The 14,641-nt window shown below is 32.7% G+C and overlaps 1 protein-coding gene across 1 annotated transcript; it reads left to right on the top strand.

Moving 5' to 3' along the window:
- Positions 1-8,724: 8,724 nt before the first annotated feature.
- Positions 8,725-11,704, top strand: LOC127715758 (ankyrin-1-like). Its single transcript, XM_052221907.1, has 3 exons — positions 8,725-8,743; positions 9,901-10,365; positions 10,410-11,704. Exons 1-3 carry the CDS (start codon positions 8,725-8,727, stop codon positions 11,309-11,311), a joined length of 1,386 nt encoding a protein of 461 aa, XP_052077867.1. The 3' UTR covers positions 11,312-11,704.
- Positions 11,705-14,641: the final 2,937 nt, after the last annotated feature.

Raw genomic sequence — 14,641 nt, 5'->3', positions numbered from 1 at the left:
TATGTCAACCTATCCAATTCAGTAGCATATTCAATTAAGACACAGACAGTTTTACTTCGAAAGCAAAACTTACACGATATTTAAAGATGATGCATTTTCATGTTAAAAATAAAGTATTGGATGTCAGATAATCTCTGAAAAAGAGAGTACAATTACTGATACAAGTTAATATTCTAAACAAACTTCTGGAATCAAATTTATCACATTATATTTACTGAAATCATAGGAAAAATGATTGCAAACATAGTAACTAGGTAGAAGTTTTGAAGGCTTTAAGCGAATTATAACATTGTCCACATTTTTTTCAGCATACAATTCGTCAAAGGAATATAAAACTCTCTTTACTGTATTAGTTGTGGCTGCGATTTTGTCCGCACGAGGTAAATATATCGTATTGAAATTTATGTTTATTCTGAGATAATAATTAACGACAAGAGGACTTCTCAGTGTCTCTTGATTTTTGAAGAAATGTGTACAATGCATTCAAATGTATACAAAATATAAATACATACCATATCTATATATCCGTACAGTTTTATGTGCATAAACCCTCGGAATCACAACCCAAACAAGTTTCCATGTTTTAAATGTTTATCTCCTAAGAGAAGAATAGCTGTATATCGTCCATACAAAATGTTCAAAATTGTAACTGTTCATTAACATATCACACAAATTCTGAAAAATGATTTCAGTTACTTTTTTTTCTTGCTTGTATTTGTATATATCTAGTCAATATACAGATAGTTGGATCCCCGCGTGATGTAAATGGTCTGCAGAGAAAAAATATTTTCATAAAACCCACGTCAAGCACGGAACCGTCTGCGTCCAAATCAGAATTCACATGGCAATATTTTCATCGGTTGCACGTTTCAAAATAAGAGCATTGAGATGTGCAATTCGACACTTTAATCGATCTAGTCATGTCGCAAATACTTCTTGTAACAATAGTTACCTAATAAAACTAGTTTCTAGCCGATCACGCCAATAAAGTATGGTTTAGACACGATTTGAGTGTATATTGCCCGTTAGAAGACCCCAACACAGCGACTGTTAAAAACATAAGTTTTGAATGTTTCTTCATTTTTTCTCAATATTTTTATTTATTTATTTATTGTTCAGTCGGTGAAGAATTAAATCTTATTAATCATAGAAAATAAAATCATGGGATAAGTGACATTCAGTGATCTCAAAAACAAGGAAAATTCGGGATTGTGTCTGAGACAAATGAAAAATATAACAGGTGACACAACCACTCATGATTGCGCACATAAAACTTTTTGAACTTGTACCAGTAAGAACCCTTTCCTCATATATGTTTATATGTCCTTTAAAGTATTAGTGTAGAAGGGTTTTTTTTGTGTTTAAAATTTTATTTCTACATATATGCATATGGACCCATTTCCCATGTTATAACAGGAGATCTTAACATCGTTCAAGACCGAGAGTTAAAATCATTCCTCAGTAAAGGCCCTAAATATCGTCCCCCGTCAATTATTAATTGGAATGAATGTCGTAATATCATCCACGACTCACTCCATACTTACTGTTTGAAATGGATAAAACGGGAAAAAGCTGACAAAAAATCTTTGGACTCTTTTTTTAAATCAGTAATGAACATAGTTGATATACGTATTCAACATTTTAAAGAACATTTTACTCTTAACAATAACCACAATAAACCTGTTTCTCGTATCAAACATAAACTAAAAGAACTAGCCAAGGAATTTGTTTTTGTCCCGGCCGATAAAGCTGCTAATAATATTATTATTGTTTGACGTAAATTTTACATTGAGGTTCTGAAAAAAGAAATCACCAATTCACCAACCTTCCAACTGACTTCATTTTCAGAAAACGACATCTGTAACAAACATAAACTTTTAGCTACCGCTTTACAAGCAGCACCAAATACAATGAAAGTCCCAATTATGTATTGGCTTCCGAAGCTACACAAAACACCTTACAAATATAGATTCATTTCGTCTTCAAGCCATTGTTCCACTACTAAATTGTCTATTCTTCTTACCAGTACACTTGGTACAATCAAAAACCTGATAATAAATTGTTCAAATAAGGCCTTCGAAAATAGTGGAATTAATTACTTTTGGAGTGTCAAGAACTCGTTGGAAGTACTTGATAAATTGCATGCATATATTGGTGATTTTGAATCTGTTCAAAGTTTTGATTTTTCTACCCTATATACCACATTGCCTCACATTCTCATTAAGAAAAAATTCACACACCTAATTAAATGGGCATTTAAAAAGTCAGAATGTGAATATATATGTTCAAACTCTTTAAGGTCATTTTTTAGTAGCAATAAACAAAAAAACTATATCAATTGGACATGCTTTGATACTATATATGCCCTTGAATTTTTACTAGATAACATTTTTGTTCGCTTTGGAGATTCCGTATATCGTCAGGTTATCGGAATTCCAATGAGGACTAACTGTGCACCACTTATTGCGGACCTTTTTTTGTATTGCTATGAGTTACAATTTATGACAAAAATCAGCAAAGACCAATCGAAACAACATCTGATACACAAATTTAATAATACTTTTAGATATTTGGATGATATTTTGGCTCTCAATAATGACGACTTCAGTATGTATACCAAAGAAATTTATCCTGTTGAACTTACTTTAAATAAAGCTAATACTAACAATGACCACCGCCCTTTCCTCGATCTTGATATCTATATCATTAACGGAAAGCTTAATACTAAAATATATGATAAAAGAGATGATTTTTCATTTCCTATCGTTAATTATCCATTTTTAGATGGTGACGTTCCCTTGTCACCATCCTACGGTGTTTATATATCTCAACTTGTACGATTCGCTCGTGTATGTAACAATGTTTTAGATTTTAACGAGAGAAATTTATGTATTACTGAAAAATTATTACACCAGGGTTTTCGATATCACAAACTAGTCAAAACATTTACTAAATTTTATCATCGGTATAAGGACATCATTCGTAAATATAGCTCAACATGCAGACTTCTTATACGTTCAGGTATATCACATCCAATTTTTTATGGAAATATTCTTCATAAAACACAAAAATGTCAGTATTCACCTCTGAAGCTAACAAAACCTTTAAATAGACTTATTAAGAAGGGATATAGTTACGATACTGTTGTCAGGTCATTAAAGATTGCATATTTTGGCGTTAATATTGATTCACTTATAGGGTCTTTGCATCGGCACCAAACACATTTATTTAAAAACCAGTTGTTGGCATGACACGGGTTATGTTCTTCTCATATATGTTATGATGGTATGATACTAAACCCCTAACGGGAAGGATTGTGCCTGATATTCATATGATGAAGACATAATCTTACAATCAGTTTAATTGAAGTCTGGAGCTGGCATGTCAGTTAACTGCTAGTAGTCTGTTGTTATTTATGTATTATTGTCATTTTGTTTATTTTCTTTGGTTACATCTTCTGACATCAGACTCGGACTTCTCTTGAACTGAATTTTAATGTGCGTATTGTTATGCGTTTACTTTTCTACATTGGCTAGAGGTATAGGGGAGGGTTGAGATCTCATAAACATTTTTAACCCCGCCGCATTTTTGCGCCTGTCCCAAGTCAGGAGCCTCTAGCCTTTGTCAGTCTTGTATTATTTTTAATTTCAGTTTCTTGTGTACAATTTGGAGTTTAGTATGGCGTCCAGTATCACTGAACTAGTATATATATTTGTTTAGGGGCCAGCTGAAGGACGCCTCCGGGTGCGGGAATTTCTCGCTGCATTGAAGACCCGCTTGAAAATTAAGAGTTCGGACCTTCATTTTGAATATCATTTATCACTTTTGTATTCTTATGTTTAACACGACAACATAAGCTGAACTATTTTTTACACATCATATATCTTGATTGCTGACTGTTCGATAGTGTTGCAACCTAATCATATATTAAAAGTTTTCATGCTCAACAGTATCATATGTTATTGACAGCTCAACAAATACTAGCAGGATGCTTTTACGGTTTACTTATGTGGAATGTATCATCTGTCCGGATAACACCACACGCAGTTTCTAGCTAGAAGTTATATTATGCTGAGTGTTGATGCATATATTAAAGATGTGCATATTTACAGTATTTTTGTTTTCTTCTGTCAAAAGTTATAATGCCGCTGTTACGGTTTTTGAATCAAAGTGAACCTACAATGGGGTTACTCTCAAACTCGTCGGTGGATATCTTAAACATGCAGCAGTTTTTGCCCTAAATGATACCTTTACCAAGTTTTGAACTTTTGGCCAGAAATGAAGTAGATAAAATAAAACTGCACACAGATAAAATGATCATCAGGACAATATCTACAAATGTGTCAAAATAGCAAAAATTTGTGCTTGACTCCTTTAATGATTTTTACCCATTATGCACATTTGATGAAAACTGTAATAGATATAGAAAAAACGTAGACAAGACGAGATCTACGAATAAGTCTGGATGACCAATATTGTGATATGACTTATAGGAGTCATTGCTTTAAATGAAGATGTTTACCAATTTTGCATTTTTGGTAAAAACTTTTATAGATAGAAAGAAACCGAAAAAGAAAATGTGGCCAGCTATACAAGAACAACAAAATATTATATTTGTCATGCTTTATATTCTAATCTTAAATGTTGAAGAATTGCCATCGTTGAACATGTACCTAGATCACGGTGAGAAACACAGGCTCTTTCTATTTCTCTTTTATTGCTAACGAATTTTGATTTAAATCAGAACTGGTACGATACACTGTTTTATTTTTGGGGCATTCACAGAGCCAAATTAGCCCCCAAATGTAACTTTTCCTCATTACTAAGTTAATAGGCGGAAAATGACACCAGCTAAACGTTATGAAGTGATTGAACAATTCCAAACGAATTGCGATCGAAATGTTTTGATACAATGTAATAAACTATTTTCAATTTGCATATGTCTAAAAATTATCTGAAAAGATTGATATAACAAAATAACTTTTTCCTTACTCTTTTGACGACTGTTTGTCAAAACACTAGCAACAAATGTAAGATGTTCGTCTTACTAACGATATCCAACATAGGGATTTTGTCTTCAAATATATATGGTTTCCTTATTATATATTGGAGCTTATCAAACAGTGCTCATTATCGTAGTAATATCAAGCAGATAACACATGGACTTTAAGTCAACTTCCGTTAATAGTAAGTGGTGGAGTTCAAACTGAGTATGCATTAATAAATGTTTTACAGTGGTTTGAATATTACTCTTGGAAATTTCATTCGCCAATCTATCTGGAACATATGTCTTCAACTGTGTGCAATGTCATGAGAACTATTTGTATAATTTCTGGAATAGTCTGGATTTACTCCTAACTACCCAACTCTTGTATTATCAGATACGAAAAATAGTACATAATTTATATATATTAACAATGCGAGTTTTGGAAGGATAGCTAAATTCGTCAATTAACATGGCAGCGATTTTGCAGACGTCGTCTAATAAGATACATTTGACAGACACTGAACTTTGATTACATGATTTACATGTACCAGCTTTTTAATATGTCTTATTTGCAGCTTTTATGATGAGTGCGCTATTCTTGGACAGGTCTGGTAAGTTAGTATACAAGAAAAAGGAATATATTCTTTACTAAAATTCAAACATTCTAAACAAATTAAAATACTAGTCAATTGTAGAGAAACAAACTTCTTTAAGCAGCTGTAATTGGATGTATGTTTAAAGTTTTTATAATATGTTTAAAATATATCCAGTGTCGCTACCTTTTGGAGAATATAAGGATAGATCATTATAATGGTTTAAACGAATATATCTCTGACAACGATTAGTTTTTTGTATGCAAAATGTTAGTAAATCACCATTTTCAATTGTTACCGCCTTGAAGGATTTAAATATCTCATAAAAAAAATTATTTCCGATTTAGAATAATTGTAAGAAAAATTAAAGTTTCTGTATTTGATTACTTTTATTAAACAAATAACTTTAATAAGATAGAGCATGAACTTTTTATCGAATTAACAGACAATGTTACTTTTGTAGAAAACTAACTAGTGTCTTAATTCTTTGTCGTGTACTAGATCATGACTTTTCAATTCAGATGGTGATAAACAGTCTTCCGAGAAAAAAGCTTTTATTTTTCTAGAAATTAATGGAAATTTATACGTACAGAAGTTTTCTGTTTTCATGTCATGGCAAATGATAAATGTATGTGCGAGTTTTGTAAAGAAATTACTTACACAGACATGACCACGGACATCTATTCTGGTATTTCACTTCCAATCGTTTATGGTAATATTCTATACAACGCACAAAAATGTCGTCATTCACCTCCAAACTAAACGGACCTTTAAAAATACTTATTCAGAATGGATATAGTTGCAATTCTGTTATCAGGTCATTAAAGATGGCATATTTAGGAATTAATATTGATTCACTCATAGGGTCTTTACATTGAAAGTAAACACATGTATTCGAAAACCGGTTGTTGGCATGATACCGATTATGTTCTTTTCATATATTGTATGATAGTATGATACCAAAGCCCTAACGGGAGGGATTGAACTTGATTTTCATATGATGAAGACACAATCTTTTAATCAGTTTAATTGATGTCTGCAACTTGCATGTCAGTAACTACTAGTAGTCCTATGTTAAATTATGTATCATTGTCATTTTGCGTAGTTTCTTTTGTTACTTACTCTGACATCGGAATTGGACTTCTTTCAAGCCGAGTTTTACTGTGCGTATTGTTGTTTTTTTTTTTATCCTACATTGGCTAGATATAAAGGGGAGGGTTGAGATCTCACTAAACATGTTTAACCCCGCCGCATTTTTGCGCCTGTCCCAAGTCAGGAGCCTCTTGCCTTTGTTAGTCTTGTGTGTATTTTTTTATTTTAGTTCATTTATATGTTTTGGAGTTTAGTGTGACGTCCATTTTCACTGAACTAGTACACATTTGTGTTCAGGGGTCAGCTGAAGTCCGCCTACAAGTGCGAGATCTTCTCGCTGTGTTGAAGACCAATTAGTGGCCTTGGGGTGTTTTCTGTTCTTTGGTCGGGTTGTTGTCTCTTTGACAAATTCCCAAAAAAAATTTCCATTCTCAATTTTATGATTACTTAGAAAGTACTTTGTAATGGTTATATAGTGTATCCCTCACTTGATAAATATGATGTTTTCATTTGAAGATTCACATTACCTTCCCCGTTTCAGGCAGCGTACATGGACATATAAAAATGGAAGATGTAATGCGAGAAAACTTAGAATAAAAGAATAGGCTTGATAATCCAATTCCAGAAAACATCAAAGGTAAAGCATAGTATACGAAATATTATAGATTTTGCTTCTCACACATTGTACGTATTCGGTTTGTCTGATTATACTACAATCACTTTGCATCTGTCGTCGTCTGATATCGTTCGTTGACGCATAACCTTAAAAGCCCCTTTAAATGCGGTTTCCGGAGGTGAATCATCCCTATTTTCACACAAAACCTTCTCTAGAAATTCAGTACCTTGTAAAAATTAAATAACTCTATAGTTTTTACACTGAATCAATACAAAACAAATAGGCTCAGTCAATTGCTAAAAATAGCAACGTGTCTTATCTCGCTGCATGGAGCTTCTTGTTAAAAAATTATATTTGAGTACCTCACTTTGAGGCGCATTAGTGATACTGACCTATATTGAAAACCATAGTTTTGATTTTACCGAACATTCTTGTGTGATCTTCTTCGGTATGACTTTTAGTATAAATTGTGTCCATCTCTATAAGAAAATCAGGTAGTTTAAACATTTTAAAGCAATGGCCCTCGTACCGCTATTAGTCATCAATTCTGAAAACAACGTGTAAGCATTACATATTTCTGCCAGTATACCTGCATAGGTCATCATATAGATTAAGAATATTATGAGACTTTCAATTTCAATGTTGTTAAAGCATTCAAAAAAGTTTTCTGTAGACTTAAAGTGCATTTTAGTTGAAAAGTAATGTTAAGTGATTGATGTTTTTGAAAACCATTTAAATACTAAATATTGTACCCACTGGAAATGTTGTGAACATCATTCTTATCATAAGTAAAATTCGCAATGAAGTGTCAAATTTTGAAAAATTGTACTTTTACAAAACAATTTTGCACTAGCAACTAGGTAACAGATGGATTCCAACACTAACTAAATGTTAGATTTCTTTAAGTAATATTTAAAAAAAATATGAAAGAGATATATGCAAGATTTATCGATTTTTAATTATAGTTCAACAAGTTCAAGTTACAAATACATGCAAATTTTACCAAAATCTGTGACATAGCTAATTAACTGTACATGTACCTAGACCTGAAAACGTTTTGTGTCACAAGTAAGCGTAAAACTCTAAAACATACGGTATAATTGCTTAACTGAATATCATTATGTGTTTTAGAACTACAGAATTATGAAAAGAAGCAGTGGAAAGAACGTTTGCATCGATTTATTGAAACCAAGTCATCCAAAATGATATTGGAGAGCATGAAGAAAGATCAGTGTATCCTGGTTTCAGGACCACAAGGATGTGGAAAGTCGTTTCTGGCATTTCACATAGCATTAACTCTAGAGGAAACCGAAGAATTCGAACTATTGATTGTTACAAACCCAAATGACATAGTCAAATATGCATCTAAAGATAAGAAACAGATATTTATCATTGACGATATATTTGGAAAGTATAATGTACATGCTTATAAAACTATGTGGTGGACTAAGAAAGGTAATTTGGTTCTTACGCTAAAGGATAGAAATAAGGATTTTAAAATACTAGCAAATTGTAGGTCTTATATTTATAATTCAGTTGATATTGTAACAGTGAAGTCAGCTTTTGTTCATCACAGCCTTCTCGGAGAAGACTTGAAGCTAACCGAAAGCAATCGACAGACAATAGGAAAACCATATTTAAGCGCAGAGATAATAGACAAATTAGGCAATGAAGTCATTATGAAATTAAGCTTCTTTTCTACACTGTGCACAGATTATTCATCCGATACAAAAGAAAATGTCGTAGAATAGTTTTCAACACCATATAGTTATGTGGCCGCAGAGATCGAAAAATGCAATAAAACAAAAGATTTGTATTACTTTTCATTAGCACTAATGGTGATTTTGAACAAAATGTAAAAAATGAAAAACTTATCCATGAAAACGATAATCGGAGTCAAGATAGAAATTTTGATGAACTTATTCAATGTTTGGCAAATGAAATTGGTTATACCCAAATACCATCAAAACAGTCATTAATCTTTTGTCTAATTGCCTTAGTTGGATCTTATTGCATCGAAACGGAATATGGGTATTCCTTTATGAACGAAACTTTATTGTATATAATTGCACATGTCTTGAGTCAACATATCCTACGAAGTTTACTGAAATATGGTAAGACATCGTTTCTAAAGGATAGAGTTCAGTTTCTGTCTCTGAGTGGACATCATCATAAGTTGACAATTGTGGTTCCAGGCATATTAGAAAAAGCATACTTTGACCGAATCGTAATTGATATCAAACAAGGGTTGTTCTGGGATGTCATAACGGATATGCAGAATGCCTTTCCTCAATTCAGAAAAGCCTTTACTTCGTATATGAAAACCATGTTAAAATGGAATGATTTAAAGAACTCTGATGATGGTTCAACAGTTGTGCATGCTGTATCCTTAGAAGGTTATGACGACTACCTTACACATTTCTTAGATTTAGACAAATCGTTGGTTAACAAAGACAATAGGTCTGGTCAGATTCCGTTGCATTTCGCTTGTCTCAAGGGACATAGTCATACAGCACAGCTTTTACTAGAGAAAGGAGCATTTATTGACAAAACGGATAAAAATGGAAATACACCTTTAGATTTAGCCTGCGCTGGTGGTCATTAAGATACAGTAGCTGTGCTTTTGTCGAAAAAAGCTACTTTAAAACAAAGACAAAAAGATCTGAAAACGCCATTACATGTAGTTTGTAGAAATGGAAATAGGAGCCTGGCTGAATTGTTGTTGAATAGAAATGCAAAGGTTAATATAAAGGATAAAGCTGGACATACTCCTTTACATTTAGCTACATTGAAAGGATCTGCTGAAGTAGTTGAATTGTTACTTAAAAATAATGCTGATGTCAATCTTGCTAACAATAAAGGTCGAACTCCGATACTTTTAGCTTGCGAGAAAAAACAGAAAGAGGTTGCTGAGTTACTTTTGAAATATAATGCTAACATATTAATAGACAATGAAGAAGGAAAGCGTCCAATACATTGTTGCTGTGAAGTAGGAAGTAGTGAAATAACCGAGCTGTTACTTGGTGTTGACATAAATCAACGTGATTCACAGGAATCTACCCCACTCCACTGGGCTTGTAGAAAGGGCCATGAGCTTATTGTTAAAATGTTGCTAGAAAAAATGCAGACGTTTCTCTCTATACTAAATATGGAAATACACCACTTCATATTGCTTGTAATAATGGCCATCAAAATATCACCAATATGTTGTTAGAATACAAGGCAAATGTTAACTGCACAAATATATATAATAAGACACCACTTCATGTGGCATGTGAACATGGTTTTCAAGGCGTTGCTTCCCTCCTTTTGGTACATGGAGCGGATTCAAGAGCCAAAGACAAAGAATCAACAACTCGTTTCCATTACGCCTGCTTATCTGGAAATGAAAATATAGTTGAAGAATTATGCAAACATGGTGTTTCAGTTGATGAAACAGAAAAATATGGTAGGACACCTCTCCATATTTGTTGTGAACAAGGTCATGCAGGCTTGATAACAATACTTATGCGATATGGAACAGATATAAATAAAAAAGAGAAAGAGGGTTTAACTCCTCTGTATATTGCTTGTCGCGAGGACAATGTAGATACCTTTCAACTGCACTTGACACACGGTGCACATGTAAATGAAACGGATAAAGATGGATGGACACCACTGTTTTTAGCATGCAAAGAGGATAATAGAGTAATGGCTAAAATTTTGATAACAGAAGGTGCAAATATAAATCAAGCTGATAAAGATGGCATAACACCTCTTCATTTGACTGCTCAGGCTGGAAATGTTGGTCTTACGAAATTGTTACTTGAAAGTCAGGCATCTGTTAATATGGTGGAGAACTTAGGTCAGACACCTCTATTCAAGTCTTTATCAGCAGTCCATGAAGATGTTACTGAACTATTGCTTCAAAATGGTGCATCTGTAAATGTGTGTGACAAGTTTAAGATGACGCCTATTAAATTTGCTTTACAGAAAAAGGACAATGAGATAATAAACTTGTTAAAACATTACAATGTGGAGTAAATATGAAGATGATAGAATAGGATTGAATGTCAACTTATATTAATAGTTTATGTTAATACTTAGCTATAATAGGTAAACAGAGTTTTATTCTTAATTCCTTTGGCGAAAAAGAAGAAGTACATGTAATATAAATATTTTAAACTCGTGGTAGTTGTATACATTCTTCATCTATAAGAATCAAAGGTATAATGAGTGAGAAAAGAAAACTTTTTCAAATCCTTTATGAACGGTTTTTATCATAACTAATGTAGTCATACTTTGTTATAAATGGCATATTCCTGTACTTTCTCAAATTAAAACGGAAGTTAACTACCAATCAGCACTGAACTCGCAAACACAAAAAAAAATCAGTGTAGAGTACCCATATTGTGCAGTCATCACTTCCTTTCACACCAGAGCCATCAAACTTTCTAAAATGTATCGTTGTTTATAATTCTATAATGTGCATTTTACTTTGTTTGCAGACTTTTCAGATGGAAAATCATAATAAATTTTTACGCACCATTTTAAAATGTAAGGTACAAGCTACTTTTTCTCTTAACCTGTTTACCTTTAACGCCATGAATAACTAGTATTCCTTAGGTTTGTTAATTAATTGTTGTCGGAAAGATGTAATTTTCATCGCATGCTCCCTTAAGTATATCTGATAGTATTGCCATAAATATTTGTGTGACCTTACAAACCGTAAAACACTACCATCAATTTTGATGACATTCTATATTTCGATAAACAGTGGTTTGATCTAAGAATTGTGACAACAAAATTGTACCATTAATGCAGAATATATACCGCAGTTAAACAAATTCAATACTGCTCATAACGTAACTGAATAGTAACTACCTGGAAGAACAGTGGTCGATAAAACAGTATTTCTTCATCCGGGATAAGTAAATTTAGTTTAATTTCAAATTCTGCGAGCATTCTCTGTGTCTGATATTTTTTTTTTTTTCATTTTAACAGAATACATGATTTAGGTTCGCTGTCAGTAACATTACTTTTCCTTCAAACTTTACAATACGATATTGTTTCTCTAATAGGTATTTTTCGGTCGTCTGTTATAAATACCAATTTTATAGAGTTAAACACTTCTTCTGAACTGCTTTTGAATTGCACTTTCCGCTTCCCGTTTTGTTAATTTATTGATCATGTTGATATAGATGAGTTGGAAGGTTAGGAATGTCGAACCCTAATATTACCATGGGAAGAGTTAATGTTTCTGTACATGAGGATAATTTTGTCAGTGGTTATTTTGTATGTTTTATGTATTTAGCTAGTGGTTCTAATTGATTTTAAATTGCTCTATCAACATCTTAAACTGCATTTGTGCTATTTGATATTCAAATTCTATGTTTCATCATTTATGAAGAAATTGACAACGTAAGTTTAACAAACTCAGCGGAAAAGAGTCATATAATTACCTTTTTATTTGATTTGATTTCTTTTATTACATTTTATTTTCAATAAACGTAAACTATGTATTACTGGTAAGTAATTAGGTCAAGGATTTCGTTATCACAAATTACTTAAAACCTTTACCAAATTCTTCAATAGACATCAACCTTTGGTTTGTAAGTTTAGCTGTACCTGTAGAAATTTATTTCATACGGGAAAGCATATCCTAATCTATTCGGAGATGTTGTTTACCGAGCCAGGAAAAACTAACCGATCCTTTTAAATAAACTTATTTTATAAGGTTACCAATTGAACACTCTAATTATATCTTTAAATATTGTTTTTATTGGTAAAAGTAATAGTTTTCTATACTTATATAATTTATATATGCACATTCACGATTCTACAATCTGTCGATTCCTGTATTTTGGTATTGCACAAGGTCATGTTTTTCTCCAAATCGGAATGACATCTTTACACTAAATTCATTGGATATTGGATGTTTGCTGATTGTACTGATTGTACTAATTGATACATTAGTCTAAGATACATTATTATTTTACTTGTTGTTATTGGCGCTTTGAACTAGCTGGCAGTAATTCCGCAGTACTCTAAGATCTATACTTTTTGTCTTTTGCTGTGGGATGTATAAATACCCTGCTACATCAGGTCTGTGTTTTTATTACGTGTTGTTCTACTTTGTATTGATCTGATGAGTGAAGACCTTTACAACTGATTTTTATAGTTTATTCATATGCTGTGCTGTGCTGTTACACCCCTGTCCCGGGTTAAGGGGGTGGTTGGGCGCCCGCAAACATGTTAACCCCGCCATATTATGTATGTGCCTGTCCAAAGTCGGGAGCCTGTAATTCAGTTATTGTCGTTTGTTTCTGTACCCCATATTAATTTTTCGTTCATTATTGTGAACATAAATCAGGCATACGTTTTCTCGTTTGAACTGTTTTACTGTTTGTTGTTATTCTGCGGTTTACATGTTACTAATGTACTATTATATTATTTTTTTATACGTTTCTCTGTACCCCATATTAATTTTTCGTTCATTATTGTGAACATAAATCAGGCATAAGTTTTCTCGTTTGAACTGTTTTACTGTTCGTTGTTATTCTGCGGTTTACATGTTACTAATGTACTATTATATTAATTATTTATGCGTTTCTCTATGCTTGGTGTTCTTGCGTTTGTTTGTACTGTATTTCTGTCACGTAGTGTTGTTATTTTGGCGATATTTTTCAACATTGCCATATAAGCGGGAGGTTTGGCTAGCCATAAAACCAGGTTCAACCCATAATTTTTTTTAAAATATCTTGTACCAAGTCAGAAATATGGCAGTTGTAATCAAATAGTTTGTTTCTATGTATGTCGACGTTTGTTGTTGTTACACTTCAGTGTTTCTGTTGTTCCGTTGTTTTCCTCTTAGAGTTGACGTGTTTCCCTTTCCCTCGGGTTTAGTTTGTAAGACGGATTTGTTTTCTCTCAATCGATTTATGACTTTTGACTAGCAGTAGACTACTGTTGCCTTTTTTACATTTGTAATTTCGGAGCCTTTTATAGCTGACTATGCGGTATGGGTTTCGCTAGTTGTTAAAGCCGTACGACGACCTATAGTTGTTAACTTCTATGTCGTTTGGTCTCTGGTTGGGAATTTTCTCATTGCTATCATACTACATCTTCTTATTTTTATGTTAAGGTAAACTATGCATACTGTAAACTGACAAATGCTGAGTCATAGTTAAGGCTTGGAATTTTCTGATCTTTATGAAATATTTTTAAAACTTAATGTTTGAGTTAATTTCATTAAAATCTCTGAAGATAAACCAGATTTGGTGAAAGTCTACATGCTTTCTTTTTTCTCTCAGTTAAGAGTGTGCTACAGTGGACGTTATGTCAATAAAATGTTTTTTTCTTTTTTATTTCATG

This window comes from Mytilus californianus, unplaced genomic scaffold, assembly GCF_021869535.1.
Source record: "Mytilus californianus isolate M0D057914Y unplaced genomic scaffold, xbMytCali1.0.p SCAF_9, whole genome shotgun sequence".
Taxonomy (NCBI): Eukaryota; Metazoa; Mollusca; class Bivalvia; order Mytilida; family Mytilidae; genus Mytilus; species Mytilus californianus.
The sequence above is the reverse complement of the archived record's forward strand: the minus strand, read 5'-3'. Positions and strand labels throughout refer to the sequence as shown.